The 25,064-nt window shown below is 40.8% G+C and overlaps 1 protein-coding gene across 1 annotated transcript in view; it reads left to right on the forward strand.

Annotated features, from left to right (window-relative positions):
* Positions 1-24,361, forward strand: part of LOC136158991 (POTE ankyrin domain family member A-like) — a 58,415-nt gene extending 34,054 nt beyond the window's left edge. Inside the window, exons 11-14 of the mRNA XM_065920829.1 lie at positions 1,196-1,256; positions 1,346-1,545; positions 12,306-12,441; positions 23,646-24,361. Of these exons, the coding sequence (XP_065776901.1) occupies positions 1,196-1,256; positions 1,346-1,545; positions 12,306-12,441; positions 23,646-23,653 (405 nt within the window). The 3' untranslated portion in view covers positions 23,654-24,361. The remainder of the gene's footprint in view (positions 1-1,195; positions 1,257-1,345; positions 1,546-12,305; positions 12,442-23,645) is intronic.
* Positions 24,362-25,064: the final 703 nt, after the last annotated feature.

Here is a 25,064-nt window from a genome sequence, read left to right on the forward strand (position 1 = left end):
GAAGAACCGACTCATTGGAAAATACCAATTCTGGGAAAGTTTGAAGGCGGGAGGAGAAGGGGACGGCAGAGGATGAGCCGGTTGGATGGCAGCACCGACTCAATGGACATGAGTTTGTAAAACCTCTGGGAATATGGTGATGGACAGGGAAGCCTGGTGTGCTGCTGTCCATGGGATCGCAAAGAGTCGCACACAGCTGAGCAACTGACCTGAACTGATGTTGATATTTTCATAGAATTTGAAGAACAGTGTAGATGCATATAATTAGATTAATAAAATCATACGAAAAAGAGGCTTTGCTCATAGTATATCCTTAAGAATACTGATATATTACTGATCTATTGTATATAAATTCTAAATATATGTGTTTCTCCGCATACCTTATTATACCTTTTTTTTTCCCCCGTGAAGTTTGTTCTTGACTAAGAGTGTCTCACCTTTTCCTTTCTTCTTTCTCCTCTACCTTTTTAATTTCTTTTTTAAAATATTTACTGTTAACTTTTCCTCACAGAACAAATTTCTTCAGTGTCTGTTCTTTCAGTCCATCTCTCTCTTCCCCTATTGTGCACATGTTTGCTTATGGCTGTCTATTTAGAGTGTTTGTGGCTTTCATTCATGATCATTGCCCTACGGGTTTAACCTTGCTTTTTCCCTGTTTCATAGAAGCAGCTGATTTTTTTCCCCCTGTTTTATATCTCTAGCTGTTTGACAAACAGAATAGAAGTAGCTTCTCCTGTTTACAGTTCTAGCCCATCTAAATAAGGTTCTTCTAAAACCTAAGCTTTCATATTTCCCTTCCCAAGTGATAATTCATGTATATATTAATCATGGAAGCAGATTTCAAAATATAGCAATTAATTTAAATGTCTTAGTTTTTCAGTAGTGCTCTGAACTCCTGGGGATAAATTATTACTCTCGAACATTTTGGTAGAGAAAGTAATCTAGTGGGTGTCATCGTATTTGTATAGCTGTCAATTAGGGGTAAGGAGAGGAACATCCGGGGCTTCTGATGTCATCTGTCATAATCCTCTCCCCATGAGCAGGTCAGTCAGTGGCAGAACTGGGATTTGAATCCACATCTGAATGACTCCAGAACCTGTGCTCTTTGTGTTAGATCATAGAGGAGTGGAGGATGTTATAAATTTATTCAGGTTGATACTTGTTATATTCTTCAAGCTCTTATTTTCTTCTCCAGCATGTCGTGAAACCAAAGTTGACAAAGCTCATGAAGACTTCTCAGCAATCCAACAGAAACAGTAAGTTATTCGAAGACTGTCCTTCTGGTGTTATTCCCTGATTTGAAATGACACATGTTCTCATGTACTCTTTCCTGTTTTCACTGTAGTAGAAGCAAAGTGTGGCATTTTGAGACCAGAGAGTACCACTTTCTCTGAGGACAATAATTCTGATAGTAACATTGAAGATGTGGTTGAAACATTTCCCAAACCATCACCCTGGTTTGAGGGCATCTGTCAGCCTGCCTTCCCATCACCTGAGCCTGTTCCCAAACTTCTCAAGTCTGTAGCAGGCCTTGATCCTACAAAGGTAAGTGGTTCTGTTTGTAACTCTTCTTTCCCTGTACTTGTTCACATACCATTCCCCTGATCCTTATGAAGACAAAAAGGATCCCACCACAGAAATAGAAGCCCTCAAAGTCATGGTACAAAATGGTGTGATGGCTCTTATTAGAGCCATACATGTGCATGATTCAGGTTTTTAAATATTGGCATACTAAGTATACCATTATGAAAGTACTGAATTACAAAGCACTTAGGAAAAACAATTAGATGAATATGAAGATGGGGAGGAGGATGAAGGGGAAGAATTCCTTTATGAAGGACAAGATGAATATAAGATGGAATGAGGGTGAAGATGAGACAGATTATTTTACACACACAACAGAAATAGTGGGGGTAAGTCAGACCAGGAACTCTATGGTATAATTCTGCGAGACATTATTTCAAATTCAGCTTAAGAAGAGAAAGTGAGGTCATGAAAAAACAATGCTCAGACTCTTTTGAATGGCATATAGCTGATTTTTATGAAGAACTGAAAGAAAATGTGTTCCTTATTGTTTTTGGTGGTTGTTTTCGACGGTGGTGGTGGTTCTTGCTTTTTCCTTCGATTGAAGTGTAGTCAGTTTAAAATGCCGTGTAAGTTTCGGGTGTACAGTAACGTGATTTGTTTATACTTGTGTATGTATATATGTTTTTTTAATATAGTTCCCTCTGGAAGTCCATTTAAATTTGAAGTGATTTCTCTTTAAAGAAAAAAAAATCTCACTTTGAAATTAATGAAGCAATGTCTTCTATTTAACCTAGCAGAGCTTTCGTTTAATGAGAATTCAAGATGGGCCCTGTTTTAGGCCTTAGGAGATGTATTATGAATTAAGAATTTTTGGCCCTTCTGTTTCTTGTGGTTTCTAACTTCAGTTCAGTTCAGTCGCTCATTCGTGTCTGACACTATATACTTAAATGTACTCACCTAATTTATCTTAAACTGTTTGCTATAACCTTGGTGGGTATTTTAGATCTTTCTGAAAATAAAGAGGAAATAAATAAGCATTCTATCTATCCTTTTTACTAAAATTATAATTTATAATTTTATAAATGAAATTCTTAATCTCTTTTCATTAAATGAGAAAATTTTCAGCTGCAACAATCTGAAAGAAAAACTGGAGAACTAACTGTATTTTTTCCTCTGCAAAAAGAAATTCTGATTTCTTTTTTCTGAATGTCAGCAAATAATTACATACATTAAGTGAATGAAATCACGACTTATGCTTTTTTCTTATTTAGACTACTTGTTATTATAAAATCATAAAGAAAGAAAAAATACCACCAGAGTTTATAAAATTATCTATGGAGGATATATTTTCTTTTAAAAATATCTCTGGCAACATGTGCATTCCTTGCTATTTTTATTTATTTATCTTTTATTTTAACTGGAGGCTAATTACTTTATAATATTGTAGTGGTTTTGCCATACGTTGACATGAATCAGCCATGAATGTACAATGTGTTCCCCATCCTGAACCCCCCCTCCCAACTCCCTCCCCATCCCATCCCTCAGGGTCATCCCAGTGTACCAGCCCTGAGCACCCTGTCTCATGCATCCAACCTGGACTGGCAATCTGTTTCACATATGATAATATGTATGTTCCAGTGCTGTTCTCTCAAATCATCCCACCCTCGCCTTCTCCCATAGAGTCCAAAAGACTGTTCTATACGTCTGTGTCTTTTTTTCTGTCTCACATATAGGGTCATCATTACCATCTTTCTAAATTCCCTGTGTATGTGTTAATATTACTGAGTTGGTGTTTTTTTCTGTCTGACTTAACTTCACTCTGTATAATAGGCTCCAGTTTCATCCACCGCATTAGAACTGATTCAAATGCATTCTTTTTAATGGCTGTGTAATATTCCATTGTGTATATATATACCACAGCTTTCTTATCCATTCGTCTGCTGATGAACATCTAGGTTGCTTCCACGTCCTGGCTATTGTAAGCAATGCGGCGATGAACACTAGGGTACACGTGTCTCTTTCACTTCTGGTTTCCTCGGTGTGTATGCCCAGGAATGGGATTGCTGGGTCATATGGCAGTTCTATTTCCATATTTTTAAGGAATCTCCACACTGTTCTCCATAGTGGCCGTACTAGTTTGCATTCCCACCAACAGTGTAAGAAAGTTCCCTTTTCTCCACACTCCCTCCAGCATTTACTGTTTGTAGCCATTCTGACTGGAGTAAGATGGTACCTCATTGTGGTTTTGATTTGTGTTTCTCTGATAATGAGTGATGTTGAGCATCTTTTCATGTGTTTGTTAGCCATCTGTATGTCTTCTTTGGAGAAATGTCTGTTTATTTCTTTGGCCTATTTTCTGATTGGGTCGTTTATTTTTCTGGAATTGAGCTGCAAGAGCTGCTTGTATATTTTTGAGATTAATTCTTTGTCAGTTGCTTCATTCGCTCTCATTTTCTCCCATTCTGAAGGCTGTCTTTTCACCTTGCGTATAGTTTCCTTTGTTGTGCAGAAGCTTTTAAGTTTAATTAGGTCCATTTGTTTATTTTTGCCTTTATTTTCATTACTCTGGGAGGTGGGGCATAGAGGATCCTGCCATGATTTATGTCAGAGTGTTTTGCCTATGTTTTCCTCTAGGAGTTTTATAGTTTCTGGTCTTAACGTTTAGATCTTAAAGCCGTTTTGAGTTTATTTATGTTTATGTATGTGTATGGTGTTAGAAAGTGTTGTAGTTTGATTCTTTTACAAGTGATTGACCAGTTTTCCCAGCACCACTTGTTAAAGAGATTGTCTTTTCTCCATTGTATATTCTTGCCTCCTTTGTCATCGATAAGGTGTCCATAGGTACAAGGGTTTATCTCTGGGCTTTCTATTTTGTTCCATTCATCTATTCTGTCTCTGTGCCAGTACCATACTGTCTTGATGACTGTAGCTTTGTGGTATAGCCTGAAGTCAGGCAGGTTGACTCCTCCAGTTCCATTCTTCTTTCTCAAGATTGCTTTGGCTATTTGAGGTTTCTTGTATTTGCATACAAATCGTGATATTGTTTGTTCTAGTTCTGTGAAAAATACCGTTGGTAGCTTGATAGGGATTGCATTGAATCTATAGATTGCTTTGACTAGTGTGCTCATTTTCACTATATTGATTCTTTAAGTCCATGAACATGGTATATTTCTCCATCTATTTGTGTCCTCTCTGATTTCTTTCAGCAGTGTTTTATTGTTTTCTATATATAGGTCTTTTGTTTCTTTAGGTAGGTATATTCCTAAGTATTTTATTCTTTTCGTTGCAATGGTGAATGGAATTGTTTCCTTAATTTCTCTTTCTGTTTCCTTATTCTTAGTATATAGGAATGCAAGGGATTTCTGAGTGTTAATTTTATATCCTGCAACTTTACTTTATGCATTGGTTAGCTCTAGGAATTTTCTGGTAGAGTCTTTAGGGTTTTCTATGTAGAAGATCATGTCATCTGCAAACAGAGTTTTACTTCCTCTTTTCCTATCTGAATTCCTTTTATTTCTTTTTCTGCTCTGATTGCTGTGGCCAACACTTCCAAAAGTATGTTGTATAGTAGTGGTGAGAGTGGGCACCCTTGTCTTGTTCCTGACTTTAGGCGAAATGCTTTCAATTTCTCACCATTGAGGATGATGTTTCCTATGGGTTTGTCATATATAATTTTTATTGTGTTGAGGTATGTTCCTTCTATTCCTGATTTCTGGAGGTTTTTTTTTTTTTTTTAATCATAAATGGATGTTGAATTTTGTCAATGTCTTTCTCTGCATCTATTGAGATATTCATATGGTTTTTATCTTTCAATTTGTTAATGTAGTGTATTACATTGGTTGATTTGTGGATATTGAAGAATCCTTGCATCCCTGGGTTAAAGCCCACTTGGCCATGATGTATGATCTTTTTAATATGTTGTTGGATTCTGTTTGCTAGAATTTTGTTAAGGATTTTCGCATCTACGTTCCTCAATGATATTGGCCTGTAGTTTTCTTTTCCTGTGGCATCTTTGTCAGGTTTTTGTATGAGGGTGATGGTGGCCTCACAGAATGAGTTTGGAAGTTTACGTTCTTCTGCAGTTTTCTGGAAGAGTTTGAGTAGGATAGGTGTTAGCACTTCTCTAAATTTTTGGTAGAATTCAGCTGTGAAGTCATCTGGTCCTGGGCTTTTGTTTGCTGGAAGACTTCTGATTACAGTTTCGACTTCTGTGCTCGTGATGGGTCTGGTATGATTTTCTATTTCTTCCTGGTTTAGTTTGGGAAAGATACTTTTCTACGAATTTGTTCATTTCTTCCAAGTTGTCCATTTTATTGGCATATAGTTGCTGATCGTCGCCTCCTATGATCCGTTGTATTTCTGTGTTGTCTTTTGTGATCTCTCCATTTTCATTTCTAATTTTGTTGATTTGATTTTTCTCCCTTTGTTTCTTGAGGACTGTGACTAATGGTTTGTCAATTTTTTTTTTTTAAATCTTCTCAAAGAACTGGCTTTTAGCTCTGTTGATTTCTGCTATGGTCTCTTTTGTTTCTTTTGCATTTATTTCTGCCCCGATTTTTAAGATTTATTTCCTTCTACTAACCCATGGGTTCTTCATTTCTTCCTTTTCTAGTTGCTTTAGGTGTAGAGTTAGGTAATTTATTTGACTTTTTTCTTGTTTCTTGAGGTAAGCCTGTATTGCTATGAACCTTCCCCTTAGCATTGCTTTTACTGGGTCCCATAAGGTTTAGATTGTTGTGTTTTTGTTTTCATTCATGTCTATGCATATTTTGATTTCTTTTTTGATTTCTTCTGTGATTTATTGGTTTTTCAGGAGCGTGTTGTTCAGCCTCCATTCGTTGGCATTTTTAGTAGGTTTTCTCCTTTAATGGACCTCTAATCTTTCTGCATTGTGGTCAGAAAAGATGCTTGGAATGATTTCAGCCTTTTAAAATTTACCAAGGCTAGATTTATGACCCAGGACGTGATTTGTCCTGGAGAAGGTTCCATGTGCACTTGAGAGAAAGGTGAAATTCATTGTTTTGGGGTGAAATGTCCTATAGATATCAGTTGGGTCTAGCTGGTCCATTGTGTCATTTAAAGTTTGTGTTTCCTTGTTAATTTTCTGTTTAGTTGAAATATCCATAGATGTGAGTGCAGGTATTAAAGTCTCCTACTATTATTGTGTTATTGTTAATTTCCCCTTTCATACTTGTTAGCATTTGCCTTACATATTGTGGTGCTCCTCTGTTGGGTGCATATATATTTATAATTGTTATGTCTTCTTCCTGGATTGATCCTTTGATCATTATGTAGTGTCCACCTTTGTCTCTTTTCACAGCCTTTATTTTAAAGACTATTTTATCTGATATGAGTATTGCTACTCCTGCTTTCTTTTGGTCTCTATCTGCGTGGAATATCTTTTTCCAGCCCATCACTTTCAGTCTGTATGTGTCCCTTGTTTTGAGGTGGTGGGTCTTTTGTAGACAACATATGTAGTGGTCTTGTTTTTGTATCCATTCAGCCAGTCTTTGTCTTTTGGTTGGGGCATTCAACCCATTTACATTTAAGGTAATTATTGATAAGTATGATCCTGTTGTCATTTACTTTGTTGTTTTGGGTTTGAGCTTATACACCCTTTCTGTGTTTCCTGTCTAGAGAAGATCCTCTAGCATATGTTGAAGAGCTGGTTTGGTGGTGCTGAATTCTCTCAGCTTTTACTTGTCTGTAAAGCTTTTGATTTCTCCTTCATATTTGAATGAGATCCTTGCTGGGTACAGTAATCTGGCTTGTAGGTTTTTCTCTTTCAGCACTTTAAGTGTGTCCTGCCATTCCCTTCTGGCCTGAAGAGTTCCTATTGAAAGATCAGCTGTTATCCTTATGGGGATCGCTTTGTGTGTTGTTTGTTGTTTTTCCCTTGCTGCTTTCAATATTTGTTCTTTGTGTTTGATCTTTGTTAATTTGATTAATTTGTATCTTGGGGTGTTTTGCCTTGGATTTATCCTGCTTGGGACCCTCTGGGCCTCTTGGGCTTTGGTGACTATTTCCTTCCCCATTTTAGGGAAGTTTTCAATTATTATCTCCTCAAGTATTTTCTCATGGTCTTTCTTTTTGTCTTCTTCTTCTGGGACTCCTATGATTCGAATGTTGGAGTGTTTAACATTGTCCCAGAGGTCCCTGAAGTTGTCCTCATTTCTTTCAGTTATTTTTTTTTTCTCTCTGCCTCATTTATTTCTACCATTCTATCTTCTACCTCACTTACCCTATCTTCTGCCTCTGCTATTCTACTGTTGGTTCCCTCCAGAGTGTTTTTGATCTCATTTATTGCATTATTCATTATTGACTGACTCTTTTGTATTTCTTCTAGGTTCTTGTTAAACATTTCTTGCATCTTCTCAATCCTTGTCTCCAGGCTATTTATCTGTAACTCCGTTTTGTTTTCAAGATTTTGGATCATTTTCACTATCATTCTTCGGAATTCTTTTTCAGGTACTTCCCTGTCTCCTCCTCTTTTGTTTGGTTTGGTGGGCATTTATCCTGTTCCCTTACCTGCTCAGTATTTCTCTGCCTTTTCATCTTGTTTAGATTGCTGTGTTTGGGGTGGCCTTTCTGTATTCTGGCAGTTTGTGGTTCCTCTTTATTGTGGAGGTTCCTCACTGTGGGTGGGGTTGGACAGGTGGCTTGTCAAGGTTTCCTGGTTCAGGAAGCTTGCGTCAGTGTTCTGGTGGGTGGGGGGGAGCTGGATCTCTTCTCTCTGAAGTGCAATGAAGTGTCCAGTAGTGAGTTTTGAGATGTCTATGCGTTTGGTGTGCCTTTGGACAGCCTGTATATTGAAGCTCAGGGATATGTTCCTGTGTTGCTGGAGAATTTGCGTGCTGTGTTTGGCTCTGGAACTTGTTGGCTCTTGGGTGGTGCTTGGTTTCAGTGTAGGTATGGAGGCTTTTGGATGAGGCTTTTGGATTAATGTTGCCAGGAGTCAGGGGTTCTCTGGTGTTCTCAGGTTTTGGACTTAAGCCTCCTGCCTCTGGTTTTCAGTCTTATTCTTACAGTAGCCTCAAGACTTCTCCATCTATACAGCACTGATGATAAAATGTCTAGGTTAATGACGAAAAGTTTCTCCACACTGAGGGATCCCCAGAGAGGTTCACAGAGTTCCATGGAGAAGAGAAGAGGGAGGAGGGAGATAGAAGTGACCAGGAGGAGAAGAGGGGGAATCAAAAGGGGAGAGAGCAAGCTAGCCAGTAATCACTTCCCTATGTGCTCTCCACAGTCTGGACCCCTCAGAGAGGTTCACGGAGTTGCACAGAGAAGAGAAGAGGGAGGAAGGAGACAGAGGTGGCCAGGAGGATAAAAGGGGGCATCAAAAGGAGAGAGACAGATCCAGCCACTAATCAGTTCCCTAAGTGTTCTGCACAGCCCAGAACACACACAGAGATTCACAGAGTTGGGTAGAAAAGAGAAAGGAGAGGGCGGAGATAGGGGTGACCTGGTGGAGACAAAGGAGAGTCAAAAGGGGGAGAGAGCAATCAAGCCAGTAATCACACTCCCAAGTGAAAATGGGTACTGAAGATTGAGTTCTTAAAGGTACAAAATTGATAACAAATGCCAAAAAGCAAAGATTAAAAATCTAGAGTAGAGGTTAGACTCTCAAAAACACAATATTAAAAAAAGAAAGCAAAGTCACAGAAAATTATAAAATATATATATATGAAGTTTGCTTTTCAAATAGGGTCTTTTTTTTTTTGGCAAGGTAACAGTAGGTTGTAAAAATGAAAATTAAAGGAGTAATAGAGGACTTAAAAATAAAAAAAAATATTTAAAACCTGATAATAGTACAAATAGATCTAGGAATTTCTCTGGAGCTGTTGCGGGCAGTGTGGGGTCAGTCCAGTTTCACATAGTTCCTTGATCCAGCTTATACCTCTCAAGGTCTATTGGCCCCTTCCAACATAGTCGCTGCTAACTTCAGGGTTTTAATCTGTTGCACCTGTCATTTCCAAAGCGGTTCCCTCTGTTTGTTTTAGCTTTTTCTGTTTGCAGGTCTCTTCAATTATCTAATGCCCAGACACAAGGGGCGAAGGTGGTCACTTATTTAGGCTCACTTGTTCAGTTCTGCTTTGGGGACAGAGGAACCCTGCGAACAAATATCACCGGCGTGTGTGGGGAGTGCGCACAGTGTCTAGGCCGCACTGGGTTTGCCCCCGCTCATGGCGTGTGCGCTTTCCCAGTCTACACTTCTCAGGCTCTAGGTTGCTCTGCCGGGGAACTGTCTGAGGCGGGCCCTGGATTGTGTGCACTTCCCAGGTCTAGGCCGCTCAGGTTCAGGTTCTCGTGTACTCCACAAAGGTGCAGACTCGGTTGGGCCTGTGTTTTGTGCCCCTCGCAGGTCTGAGCAGCTCAGGTGACCAGGTGCTTGGTGAGCGTCATCTCCCCAGGTGGGGGGTGCGTCTTACAACCTCCCCGGTCCCAGCCACTGAGTTTCCTGGGTGGCAGTGGGCGTGGCCATCTCTGGTGTGCCGTGTGTCTCTTCTGGGGAGCTGATCTCTGGCTGCGACCCTCCCGGCGGATGTCAACCATTCAGAATCCCAAGAAGTTTTGGTTAGTGACGGTGCGTGCTTGCAGTTTGGTAAAGGATGCCTCTCTGGGGCCGAGTTTGCCCTTTCCAGCTCTGGCTGCCCGCCTCCTGCCTCCCTGCCTCCGGCGAGGGATGAGCCGGTCTGCAGTGGGCTAGCTCTCCTCTGGTATTCACTCAGTGCTTTGTTCTGTGAGCGGACCTGGCAGTGCCTTAGTTTAGGGCTTTTTGCGGGATAGTTCTCTTTCTCTCTCTCTGGCTGTCCTACAGTTTAGGTTGCTATCTCATGTTAGTTCCCTCAGATTGCCCTCAGGGCACTCAGGCCTGGTCCTCAACATAAGCAATGCAGCCCCTCCTGCTGGTGGTGGATGCGAGCACTGGGAGTTGCCGTTAGGCACGTAATCTGTGTGTTTTATTTATTTATTTACTTATTTTTCCTCCTGGTTACGTTGCCCTCTGACATTCCAAATCTCCCCACAGACCCGCCGGTGAGAGTGTTTCCTGGTGTTTGGAAACTTCTCCTCTTTTAAGACTCCCTTCCTGGGATGGATCTCTATCCCTACCTCTTTTGTCTCTCTTTTTATCTTTTATATTTTGTCCTACCTCCTTTCGAAGACAATGGGCTGACTTTCTGGGTGCCTGATGTTCTCTGCCAGCATTCAGAAGTTGTTTTCTGGAGTTTGCTCAGCATTCAAATGATCTTTCGATGAATTTGTGAGGGAGAAAGTGGTCTCCCTGTACTGTGCCTCTGCCATCTTAGGACCACCCCCCATGTTATTTTTAAGAAACTTTATTAATTTCAGTCTTTATAGATGTTAAATTACCATGTCAATTCTTTGTTATACCTGTGAAACTAACATGTAAATTCTTCCATATCAGAAAGTTAGTCATTGTGGTTACTTGATTTTTTTAGTTTCTTCTTCCTTTCCCGGTGTGATTATTGAGTCCTGCTTGATCATCATAAATGTATTTGAAAACTTTTAAACCTTCAACGTGGATAATCATCGTTTTACTCCTTTTTTTTTTAAATGTCTAGATCATTCCTTTCATCTTTACCTGCCATTCCAGAAGACATAGATAGGAAATTAGAGTCGTCAGTGTACTGTTTACAGGGAAAGAAACAGTCCGCCTTGTGAATGTTCAAATAGGGTTGTAAAAAATTCATTTATTCTTAACCAAGGATAATTGCTTCCCAGAATTTTGTTGTTTTCTGTCATACATCAACAAGAATCAGCCATAGGTACACCCACATCCGCTCCCTCCCAAACCCCCCTCCATCTCCCTCGCCATCCCATCCTTCTAGATTGTTGCAGAGCCCCTCTTGAGTTCCCAGAGTGATAGAGCAAATTCCCATTGGCTATCTGTTTTACAGATGGAATTGTAAGTTTCCATGTTATTCTTTCCATCCATCTCACCCTCTCCCCTCTTCCCCTTCCCCCGTGCCTATAAGTCTTTTCTCTGTCTGTTTCTCCATTGCTGCCCTGCAGATAAATTCATCAGTACTATCTTTCTAGATTCCATACATATGCATTAGTATATGATATTTCTGACTTACCTCACTATGTATAATAGACTCTAGGTTCATCCACCTGATTAGAACTGACTCAAATGCGTTCCTTTTTACAGCTGAGTAATGTTCCTTTGTATATATGTACCACCACATCTTCATCCATTCATCTGTCAATGGCCATCTAAGTTGATTCCATGTTCTAGCTATCATAAATAGCACTGCAATGAAAATCAGAGTGGATGTGTCTTTTCCATTTTGGTTTCCTCAGGGTATACTCCTGGGAGTGGGATTGCTGTTGGGTCATATGGTGGTTTTATTCCAGTTTCTGAAGGAATCTGCATACCATCTTCCATAGTGGTTGTATCAATTTACCTTCCCACCAGCAGCCTCCACACCCTCTCCACCGTTCATTGTTTGTAGACTTTTTGATGATGGCCATTCTGACCGGTGTGAGGTGGTATCTCATTGTGGCTGAGTGGTGAAGAATCGGCCTGCAGTGGGAGACCTGGGTTTGATCCCTGAGTTGGGAAGGAAGGCATGGCAACCCACTCCAGTATTCTTGCCTGGAGAATCCCATGGATGGAGGAGCATGGTAGGCACACAAATCTCTTCTATTAAGAAATGTCTGGTTTGATACAGAGATTTATCACCTCTGTACACTTTGTATATTTTATACATATTTTAAGGACATTGTGAAACAGTATTATTTACATGTAGGTCAAAGAACAAATTGATTACGTGAACGACCTCGATGACTTAACTCAATCGTCTGAGACTGTTTCTGAGGATGGCGACGTGCTTTACTCCACGAATTCCACATTGCAAGTAGAACCTCTCGACATGGGGTGTAAAGGTAGGACCGCAGTGTAAATGTTACCAGAAAGCCTGTCTGTGTATAGAGTAGTGATATATGCACACCTTGTCAGTTCTGCTCTAGAGCCAGAGATATGTTACAGTGCTGTGCATCTCAGAAGTATGTTTTGCATTAAAAGGACATGAAAGTGAGTGTATACCCTGAGCCACAGGCCTGTGATCCTTCTCACACACTGCACGTTCTGTTGATGCTTCTTCTTTCCTGTGCCTTCACCCACGGTCAGGTCAGCATCATTTTCCTCCTAGAGTAACTGAAATAATCTCAGGACTTCTTCCCCTGCCACTCCACCTGGCAGAACCTCGGTCTGCACAGCAACTGTAATTATTGCCGATTTTTAAACATTCAGGTCTCATCATGCTACCCCCTTGCTTAAAGCCCAACTGTTGCCTCTCTTGGCTGTATGGTTAAAGGTCATAATTGTGTAGTTCCATCTGGTTTTAGTTTTTACCCTTCTTTCTACTGAATTTTAGAATCAGCTTGTCAGTTCCCTAAAATGTCTGCTGGTATTAGCATTTTCATTTTCCTTCAGTTCAAAATACTTTGTCCTTTCTCTTTTCATTAGCTCTTTGATCCGTGTGATTTACTTTCCAAATATTGAGAGTTTTCCAGAGATCCTTCTGTGCTCTTGCTTCTCACGATTTGCTCGATGCATCCAGAGGGGCCCTGGGGCTAGGGCTCATTATTTCCTGCCTTGGAGGCAAGACCTTGCTGACTGCCCTGTTCATTCTGCTGGTACGTAGGAGTTTTTCCAGGCTGGTTCAGGAGAATAGATAGAGTTCCTAGGAGTGAGCGAGCACTAGGCACGGTCTCCTGTAGTCTTTTCAGATGGTCTCTCCCTGGTCTCAGGTGGTTTCTCACACATGTGCACTGTTCGTTCCTCTGCTTAATATCCAAGGGACTCGTCCTCAGATCTCCAGGGTCTTTGTTCTGTGTTCCACCCTCTCCTCTCCACGGTTCTGACCTGTGATCTCTGCCCGCGTTGGTTTCCCCAGATTCTCATCTTCATCACCTCCACTTGGGGAGGCCAGTGGACTGAGCTGCCATTCCTTCTCCCTGTGTCAGGGCCTGGAAATTCTCTCCAGGCAATGAGCTGGGGCGTCCCTTAGGCTAACCTCGTGTGTTTCCGGGATCATTGTCCTTCATTCCCTGAAGTCCTTTGTCATGAAAACCATTGTTTGATGTATTGTTTTTGCTTGCTCCACTCAGGAAGGTAAATCGGTAGCTGTTCACTCTGCCTAGGTTAGAGACATATGGCAGCTGGAGACTGTCCACAGGGTTGTTCCTCCTACTCTGCTTACCACTTCCTGCTCATCCTTCATTTCTCAGTGTGACATCTCTTCCCCAGGGAAAAGTTTCCTGGACCCAGTCTGTGTCAAGCTCTGTTCTGTTTTCATAGAACTCTCTTTTCTGGTAGTATCTATCCTGAGGTCATAATTATTTGATTTTTCTTTCTCTTGTACTAGACTTCAAGCTAAACAAGAGCCAGGGGCGTCTGTTTATCTTCAGACCTTAGAATAGTGTCTTCCACATTATTCAGTTCAGTCACTCAGTCGTGTCCGATTCTTTGTGATCCCATGAATCGCAGCACGCCAGGCCTGCCTGTCCATCACCAACTCCCAGAGTCCAACCAAACCCATGTCCATCAAGTCGATGATGCCATCCAGCCATCTCATCCTCTGTCGTCCCCTTCTCCTCCTGCCCCCAATCTTTCCCAGCGTCGGGGTCTTTTCCAATGAGTCCACTCTTCGCATCAGGTGGCCACAGTATTGGAGTTTCAGCTTCAGCATCAGTCCTTCCAATGAACACCCAGGACTGATCTCCTTTATGATGGACTGGTTGGATCTCCTTGCAGTCCAAGGGACTCTCAAGAGTCTTCTTATAGTCCAACTCTCCCATCCATACGTGACCACTGGAAAAATCATAGCCTTGACCAGATGGACCTTTGTTGGCAAAGTAATGTCTCTGCTTTTTAATATGCTATCTAGGTTGGTCATAACTTTCCTTCCAAGGAGTAAGTGTCATTTAATTTCATGGCTGCAGTCACCATCTGCAGTGACTTTGGAGCCCAGAAAAATAAAGTCTGACACTGTTTCCACTGTTTCCCCATCTATTTGCCCACTTCACGTGTTGGGACCGGATGCCATGATCTTAGTTTTCTGAAAACTGAGCTATAAGGCCACTTTTTCACTCTCCTCTTTCACTTTCATCAAGACGCTCTTTACTTCTTCTTTACTTTCTGCCATAAGGGTGGTGTCATCTGCATATCTGAGGTTATTGATATTTCTCCTGGCAATCTTGATTCCAGTTTGTGCTTCTTCCAGCCTAGCGTTTCTCATGATGTGCTCTGCACATAAGTTAAATCGGCAGGGTGACAATATACAACCTTGACATACCCCTTTTCCTATTTGGAACCAGTCTGTTGTTCCATGTACAGTTCTAACTGTTGCTTCCTGACCTGCATATAGGTTTCTCAAGAGGCAGATCAGATGGTCTGGTATGCCCATCTCTTTCAGAATTTTGCACAGTTGATTGTGATCCACACAGTCAAAAGCTTTGGCATAGTCAATAAAGCAGAAATAGATGTTTTTCTGGAACTCTCATGTTTTTTCAGATCCATCGGATGTTGGCAATTTGATCTCTGGCTCCTCTGCCTTTTCTTAAAACCAACTTGAACATCTGGAAGTTCACGATTCTCATGTTGCCGAAGCCTGGCTTGGAGACTTTTGAGCATTTCTTTACTAGCATGTCATATGAGTGCAATTGTGCGGTAGTTTGAGCATTCTCTGGCACTGCCTTTCTTTGGGATTGGAATGAAAACTGACCTTTTCCAGTCCTGTGGCCACTGGTGGACTTTCCATATTTGCTGGCATATTGAGTGCAGCACCTACACGGCATCATCTTTGAGGATTTGAAATAGCTCAACTGGAATTCCATCACCAACACTAGCTTTGTTCGTAGTGATGCTTTCTAACGCCCACTTGACTTCACATTCCAGGATGTCTGGCTCTAGGTGAGTGATCACACCATCGTGATTATCTGGGTCATGAAGATCTTTTTTGTACAGTTCTGTGTATTCTCGCCATCTTCTTAACAGCTTCTGCTTCTGTTAGGTCCCTGCCATTTCTGCCCTTTATTGAGCCCATCTTTGCATGAAATATTCCCTTGGTTTCTCTAATTTTCTTGAAGAGATCTCTAGTCTTTCCCATTCTCTTGTTTTCCTCTATTTCTTTGCATTGATTGCTAAGGAGGGCTTTCTTATCTCTCCTTGCTATACTTTGGAACTCTGCATTCAGCTGGGCATATCTTTCCTTTTCTCCTTTGCTTTTTGCTTCCTGTCTTTTCCCAGCTATTTGGAAGGCCTCCTCAGACAGCCATTTTGCTTTTTTGCATTGCCTTTTTGGGGATGGTCTTGATCCCTGTCTCCTGTAGAATGTCACGAACCTCCATCCATAATTCATCAGGCACTGTGCTTATCAGATCTAGTCCCTGAAATGCATTTCACACTTCCACTGTGTAGTCCTAAGGGATTTGATTTAGGTCATGCCTGAATGGTCTACTGTTTTTCTCCACTTTCTTCCATTTCAGTCTGAATTTGGCAATAAGGAGTTCATGATCTGAGCCACAGTCAGCTCCCGGTCTTGTTTCTGCTGACTGTATAGAGCTTCTCCATCTTTGGCTGCAAAGCATATAATCAGTCTGATTTCGGTGTCGACCACCTGGTGATGTCCATGGGTAGAGTCTTCTCTTATGTTGTTAGAAGAGAGTGTTTGCTATGACCAGTGTGTTTTCTTGGCAGAACCTATTAGCCTTTGCCCTGCTTCCTTCTGTACTGCAAGGCCAAATTTGCCTGTTACTCCAGGTGTTTCTTGACTTCCTACTTTTGCATTTCAGTCCCCTGTAATGAAAAGGACATCTTTTTTGGGTGTTAGTTCTAGAAGGTCTTGTAGGTCTTCATAGAACTGTTCCATTTCAGCTTCTTTGGTGTTACTGGTTGGGGCATAGACTTGAATTACCGTGATATTGAGTGGTTTGTCTTGGAAACGAGCAGACATCATTCTGTCATTTTTGAGATTGCATCCAAGGACTCCATTTCGGATTCTTTTGTTGACTATGATGGCTACTCTTTTTCTTCTAAGGGATTCCTTCCACAGTAGTAGATATAATGATCATCTGAGTTAAATTCACCCATTCCAGTCCATCTTAGTTCTCTGATTCCTAGAATGTCGATGTTCACTCTTGTCATCTCCTGCTTGACCACTTCCAATTTCCCTTGATTCATGAACCTAACATTCCAGGTTCCCATGCAATATTACTCTTTACAGCATCGAATCTTGCTTCTATCACCAGTCCCATTCACAACTGGGTTATTTTTGCTTTGGCTGCATCCCTTCATTCTTTCTGGAGTTCTTTCTCCACTGATCTCCAGTTGCATATGGGACACCTGCTGACCTGGGGAGTTCATCTTTCAGTGTCCTATCTCTTTGCCTTTTCATCCTGTTCATAGAATTCTCAAGGCAAGAATACTGAAGTGGTTTGCCATTCCCTTCTCCAGTGGACCACATTCTTTCAGACCTCTCCACCATGACCCTTCCGTCTTGGGTGGCCCCATACGGCATGGCTTAGTTTCATTGAGTTAGACAATGTGGTCCATGTGATCAGATTGGCTAGTTGTCCATGACTATAGTTTCAGTCTGTCTGCCCCCTGATCCCCTCTCTGCCGTCTTACCTGGGTTTCTCTTACCTTGGACGCAGGGTCTCTCTTCACGCTTGCTCCAGTGAAGTGTCTATTCCCCATTACAGACACTTAGTATTTGTTCAGTGCCTGGATGAGTGACTGTGAAAGGCACAGTCCTTTATATTCAAATTTTACTCACATACATTTTTGTTTGTTTGTTTCTATCTTTGTTTTCTTTGTCATGCAGATTCCGGTCGCAAGTTGAAAATTCGGGATGCAACTTTGTCCCATGAAACATTAATAGATTTTCAAAGAAGCCACTGTGAACTCCTTAGAGGAGCACCCCACAAATTAAAAAGTAAGGGTTGTGGGCTACAAAAAGAGCTGTCAGAAAGCGAAGAAGTGAAATCACAGTTAGAGCACCAGAAAGCAGAGTGGGAACGAGAACTGGGCAGCTTGAGGTACCATACATCTCGCTTTTAAAGAAATATTTGAACTGTTGCTTCGTTTAATACTACAGAGATGTAGGTGTGTTATAAGGACTAACTTATCCTCTTGGGTTTTACAGGGGAGAAAACATATTGTGGACTGTGAAATTCTTGGAAATAATGTAGCAGGTTCTTAACAGTGAATGCTTCTAATAATTTAATGTATATTTTTCCAAATCATCATTTTCATGACCATACAGGAGTCCACCATAATGGAGACCCCAATAGTTATTTACCAAATTGACTTTCGGTTGTTTTTCACTTTTCTATATTCTGTTTAATACTGCAAGGAATGTCTTTTCTATAAATTCATTTCTACCTTTTAAATTACTTTGAATACATTTTTCTTTAATAATATTCTCTTACTTGGTTAAAGTATGAGAAGTTTTAGAAAGGTCTGTGGTCTATATTTCTTAGCTATTCTTCAGAAAGTTTATATGACTTTACGTTCCCACCCACAGATGTATGAAGTAGCCATTTTTCTCAAGACAAATAAAAACAAAATTTTATGCAATTTTATTCCTAAGCCTCTGCATGAAAACAGTGATCATTATTGAGTGTTTTTCATTGTATTCCCCCCATGTTTATTATTTTAAAGATTGTGAAGAGGGAACCCAAATTATTGCAGTAGCAGCAAATAATCCCTTGATTTTCTAAGAAGAACTCTCTAAATTTTTCAGATTCACTTTAAAGAAAGAAGAAAAGAATAGAAGAAATGCTAATATGTCGAATGAAAAAATTAGGGAGCAGCTAAGAAAAGAAGACAAATATAGTAAAGAAGTTGAAACAACAACTAGAACTCACTCTCCCAGCACTCAAAATGGAACTGCGGACTATGAGAAATAATCGGAATCAGGCAGAGTAATCTTTGGTGAAAATTTCAAATTTCTAACACTATTTCATCAATATTATTTATAATATCCCCTTTGTTTGGAGAAGTACCACTTTATTTAGTGTTGTACCATTTATTTAGTGTCATTTTGTTTGGTGTTATAGGAAATTTTAAGTTACTTCTTAAAAGCAAAACAATTCAAAATTCCCGCAAGTAACAAGGCCAGAAATAAGAATTCTATAATCCTGAAAAGCTGGGTGCAATTTTTCAATCAGAGGGAGGAGAAGGTCACGTCAGTAGCTCACACAATCAGTTCAGTTCAGTTCAGTCGCTCAGTCGTGTCCGACTCTTTGCGACCCCGTGAATCGCAGCATGCCAGGCCTCCCTGTCCATCACCAACTCCCGGAGTTTACTCAAACTCATGCCCATCGAGTCGGTGATGCATCCAGCCATCTCATCCTCTGTCGTCCCCTCCTCCTCCTGCCCCCAATCCCTCCAAGCATCAGGGTCTTTTCCAATGAGTCAACTCTTCGCATGAGGTGGCCAAAGTACTGGAGTTTCAGCTTCAGCATCAGTCCTTCCAATGAACACCAAAGACTGATCTCCTTTAGGATGGACTGGTTGGATCTCCTTACAGTCCAAGGGACTCTCAAGAGTCTTCTCCAACACCACAGTTCCAAAGCATCAATTTTTCGGTGCTCAGCTTTCTTCACAGTCCAACTCTCCCATCCATACATGACCACTGGAGAAACAAACCATAGCCTTGACCAGACGGACCTTTGTTGGCAAAATAATGTCTCAGCTTTTTAATATGCTATCTAGGTTGGTCATAACTTTCCTTCCAAGGAATAAGTGTCTTTTAATTTCATGGCTGCAGTCACCATCTGCAGTGATTTTGGAGCCCCCAAAAATAAAGTCTGCCATTGTTTCCACTGTCTCCCCATCTATTTCCCATGAGGTGATGGGACCAGATGCCGTGATCTTAGTTTTCTGAATGTTAAGCTTTAAGCCAACTTTTTTATTGTCGTCTTGCACTTTGATCAACAGCCTTTTTAGTTCCTCTTCACTTTCTGCCATAAGGGTGGTGTCATCTGCATATCTGAGGTTATTGATATTTCTCCTGGCAATCTTAATTCCAGCTTATGCTTCTTCCAGCCCAGCGTTTCTCATGATGTACTCTGCATAGAAGTTAAATAAGTAGGGTGATAATTAGCCTTGACGTACTCCTTTCCCTATTTGGAACCAGTCTATTGTTCCCTGTCCAGTTCTAACTGTTGCTTCCTGACCTGCATACAGGTTTCTCAAGAGGCAGGTCAGGTGGTCTAGTATGCCCATCTCCTTCAGAATTTTGCACAGTTTCTTGTGATTCACACAGTCGACGGCTTTGGCATAGTCAATAAAGCAAAAATAGATGTTTTTCGGGAACTATCTTGCTTTTTTGATGATCCAGCGGATATTGGCAATTTGATCTCTGGCTCCTCTGCCTTTTCTAAAACCAGCTTGAACATCTGGAAGTTCTCGGTTCACGTATTGCTGAAGCCTGACTTGGCAAATTTTGGGCATTACTTTACTAGCGTGTGAGGTGAGTGCAACTGTGCGATAGTTTGAACATTCTTTGGGACTGCCTTTCTTAGGGATTGGAATGAAAACTGACCTTTTCCAATGCTGTGACCACTGCTGAGTCTTCCAAATTTGCTGGCATATTGAGTGCAGCACTTTCACAGCATCATCTTTGAGGATTTGAAATAGCTCAACTGGAATTCCATCACATCCACTAGCTTTGTTCATAGTGATGCTTTCTAAGGCCCACTTGACTTCACATTCCAGGATGTCTGGCTCTAGGTCAGTGATCACACCATTGTGATTATCTGGGTCGTGAAGATCTTTTTTGTACAGTTCTTCTGTGTATTCTTGCCACCTCTTCTTAATATCTTCTGCTTCTGTTAGGTCCATACCATTTCTGTCCTTTATCGAGTCCATCTTTGCCTGAAATGTTCCCTTGATATCTCTAATTTTCTTGAAGAGATCTCTAGTCTTTCCCATTCTGTTGTTTTCCCCTGTTTGCATTGATCGCTGGGGGAGGCTTTCTTATCTCTTCTGGCTATTCTTTGGAACTCTGCATTGAAATGGGAATATCTTTCCTTTTCTCCTTTGCTTTTCGCTTCTCTTCCCTTCACAGCTATTTGTAAGGCCTCCTCAGATAACCATATTGCCTTTTTGCATTTCATTTCCATGAGGATGGTTATTGAGAAACCACAGGGTTGAGATTGTTGTAGAAACTGGAGGTTAAGCTCTCCACTCGCCTCAGGCGACAGATCCTTCTGCCTTGAGTGAATAGGTCTAGAAGAGAAGGGGCATGGGGAGGGACGATTGTGCCTAGTTTTACATCAAGTTTCCCCTGGCCTTCAATCTGGCAGGTGGGTGAGGGTCGTGGACCCCCTACCTCTGTGCCCGTCAGCCGTCAGTCCACCTGCCCCGAGAACAGCTCAGAGCTGGCTCCAGCTTTCCCAGCTGGGTTCTCCCTCACAATAGAGTCCTCAAGGTCTGGTGTTAACTGGCATCCTCGAGAGGTTCAGGAATGCTCCCCGTAGAATTTTTTTCCAGCAGTTGGTAGAAACCAAACACTCTTGAAGTTGATTGTCCTTCATGCTGCTGAGTTCTCGAGTGGCATCTCAGAACAAAGGAATTCATTCCCCAGCCAATGTCCCTCTCAGACACGGACCGGGACCCATCCCCGAGGTCCTCGCAGCAGATCCCCCACAACGGAAACCTCTCGGGGAGAGCTCAGGAACGCACTGTGTGTAGTTCAGATCCATTTGTCTACATCAGTCAGGTAGGGACACACAGTGGCCTCATCCAAGGAGAGGTCTTTAATATTTTCCATAGGAACTGATCTCAGATCTTTTGCGACTGTCTCGAAGGAGCTGGGACCCTGATTGCGGTCTAGGCCAGGCAGACCACGTGTGCTCCCCCGTCGACTGCCCTACCCGACAAAGTCCCTCTGCTCTGCGGGGAGCACGTCTGTCCCTCCATGCCCGCATCACCACCAGTGTCTCAGTCAGAGTCCGCTCCTGGCTCCACTCTCATTTCTGTAACCAGTGCCCTGTCAACGGCCTTTTCACATCATTTACAGCTTTTCAGTTCGTAAAAGCTGCAACATCAGTTGTAAAAACACTTTTCAACACTTTAACAAGGTCTTTTTTTAGAATCAACTTATAGAAGTCTCCCTCCCAACAAGGGAATAAAACTCAAAAACTCTTGCTACTTGCACATATTCTGGTATTTGGTAGTGATTTCCCTCCCTTGATAGATCATTAGGTTAGTTTATCACCTCCACTGAAGGTAAGGAGGAAAACTATAGGCAGTCCAAAGACCATACTTTGGAAGTCATTCTTGTACTTGTGAGAAAATGAACCCTCTGCTCTGTGTAGTGTCCTGTTTCCGTACAAAGAACTTTTGAAAACAGTGATAGATGTGCCATAGTATACATTTAGTGATAATTATTATGTTTTTCATTGTATTTCCCCCATCTTACTATTTTAAACAGTATGAAGAGAGAATGAAAGTTATTGCTACAGAAAGTAACCTCATGATTCTCTAAGAAGAGCTCTCTAAATTTTACCTTATTTTCCATTAGTGTATATACCATGAATGAAATAGGTGGATTATTTTGTACTGATATGTTTGTACTAGAGAAGTAACTGTGGTTTGATCTAAGAGGCCTAATAGAGTCAGAAGACCTGGTGAAAAGCCTGCAGCTTACTTATATAGTTTTAACTTCTTCCTTTCCAGAATCATTATCGCTAATGAGATAATTGATGTTTGTAGAAGTGCTTAGTACAGTTGTCAGTAGGTAGAAGTCTGTAATTGCCTATTAAAATGTTAGAAATGTGGCATATTCTCAAGAAAACAATTTCTGTACAAAATATAATCTATTTAAATATATAGAGAGCTAAGGCTCTTACTGTGAAGTAACTGTATAGGAGGTATCAGATGCAGTGTTTTTAAAGGCAGCGAATGGTGGTGTTTATTGAATCACAGTTGATTTACAATGTTGTGTCAGTTTTAGGTATATAGCACAGTGATTGAGACCTATATGTATATATGTGTGTATATTATGTAAATGGGGGTTCCCTGCTGGCTCAGACAGTAAAGAATCCACGTGCAGAGCGGGAGACCTGGGTTGGATCCTTAGGTTGGGAAGACCTCCTGGAGAAGGAAATGGCTGCCGTCTCCAGTATTCTTGCCTGGGGAATTCCATGGACAGAGGCGCCTGACAGGCTACAGTCTGTCGGGTTGCAAAGAGTTGGACATGACTGAGTGAGTAACACACACACACACACACACACACACACACATTCCTTTTCAGATTCTTCTAGTAGAATATTAAGTGTAGTTCCTAATGTTGCACAGTAGATCCTTATTGGTTATTTTACATACACTTGACTGTATATAATGGTATATGTTAAACCCAACCTTATTTTTCCCTCCCCCTACCCTCCTTTCCCCCATGGTGACCAGAAGTTTGTTTTCTGTGTTTGTGAGTCTCTGTTTTTTTTTTTCCATTTATTTTTATTAGTTGGAGGCTAATTACTTTACAGTATTGTAGTGGTTTTTGTCATATATTGACATGAATCAGCCGTGGATGTGAATCTCTTTCTGTTTTGTAAACAAATTCATTTTAGATTCCACATATAAGCAGTATGATATAATATTTGTCTTCGTCTGGCTTACCTCACATTGGGTGATAATGTCTAGGTCCATCTCTGTTGATGCAAACAACATTATTTTGTTCTTTTTCACGGCTTAGTAGTTTTCCATTGTATAAATATTCCATATCGGATGCAAGTTTTAAGTGTAGTCAACGCTACAGATCCTTTATTTTAAGCCTTCTAGGTTTGCTGTGGTTCAGAGAAAAGCCTTTTCCATTCTGAGCTTCTTGAAAAGTCGCTTGGGATTTCTTTTTCCTTTCATGGATTCTTTGTCTTCAATTGAGTTTTTGAACCTTAGGGAGTTTCTGCTTGTATAAAGTTTGAGGTTTGAATCAAATCTTAATTTTTCTGGTTGGAGAGCCACTTGCTGCAGTCTTTTCATTGTATAAAGATACAGGTTAGTGTTTCATTTCAGAGGAAATAGTGAAATGTCATTTCATTGAGTACTAACTACAAGTTTCCTTTGTTTCACTTAGGTTCCTGATAGTGGCAGAAAAGCAAAAGATCTGTTATGCAAAAACCACGTGCTGCAGGATGAAATAGCCAGCCTAAGACGGGAAATAGGAGTTAATCAACAAATGCAATCATTTAAAGAGAGAATTTGTCCGTATGAAAATGAGAAAGCAGAAGCAAGTATCCAGAAGGAGAAATAATTTTCAGACTTCCTAAAAGAAAATTCAAAATGATTGTTGATTCTAGCTAAATGGTGAATCTAGTTGAATGAAAAAATACACAGGCTGTGACTATATGGTCTCTAAACAAGCCTAAAAGCACACCTTCTATATCCAGCAAATAAAAGTTAGACCCGAGAGACGCTCCACTTGGAGTGGAGATATTGTGTCGCTGGTGAAGTGTTAAGAGATTAAGTTCTAAATTTTTAATATAGACAGATATTAGTAATTTAGTCTTTTACTATTATAATAATTTTAATCTTTATGTTACCGCATGTCGGTATAATGATGAAGCAGATAAAAGAAATGCTCAAACCTAAAATGGATATTTTGAAACTAAGCTTCAGTTACATGGATTACCTTGACAGTCAATTCCATGTTTCTCAGATGCTACCACTTATATATATAGTACTTTGGCTTCGGTAGCTTGTCATACCTTTTTGTCATACTTGTTGGTATAATTTTCATTCTATTCATGTAAATTTGAATTAACTTGGAAAACATTTCAGTCTTGAATCATTTCTTCTTACGGCCTCTCAACTCTTTAAAGAATTGTCACTAATTGGTAATTCATTGACAAGTCATTGAAATATTCTTGTCATTAAATCATAATTTGGGACTCAAGTGGTGAACTTTAACCAACTCTTCCTTGTTTTAATCTTCCCGCTGCTATTTATGCTATTTACTTAGAAGATGTTTACAAACAATTTGCTCATAATTCTCATTTTAAGGATCAATTACTATCATCTGAATAGCAGATTGCCCAATAAAAATGAAGGGTGGCAACAGGAATGGAGTGAGTCAGGGAGAGGGCTGTAGGGGCTGCAGTCCAGAGGCAGGTATGTGGAGGACAGGATAACGAGGCTCCTTGAGGGCCATGGGAGCAACTGCTTTTGTTAAATTTGATTTTTCTTTTATATTGGAGCATAGTTGATAGACAGTTTTGTGTTAGTTTCAGGCGTACAGCAAATCGATTCAGTTACACACACATGCATCCTTTTCCAGTTCCTTTTCGCAGGTGGGTGACTGCAGAATGTTGAGTAGAGCTCCCTGTGCTCCCCAGGAGGCCCTTGTGGTCAGCCAAGAGCAGAAGTGGGGAGGAGGGATAAATTAGGAGTTTGGGGTTAACATAGACACACTACTAGACGTAAAATAGATAAGCCACAAGGGAATGGCCTAATTTTTTTTGCTGGGATAGGAGTCTGTTGGAAAGATCTGAGCACT

The sequence above is a fragment of the Muntiacus reevesi genome, chromosome 2 (assembly GCF_963930625.1).
Source record: "Muntiacus reevesi chromosome 2, mMunRee1.1, whole genome shotgun sequence".
Classification (NCBI taxonomy): domain Eukaryota; kingdom Metazoa; phylum Chordata; class Mammalia; order Artiodactyla; family Cervidae; genus Muntiacus; species Muntiacus reevesi.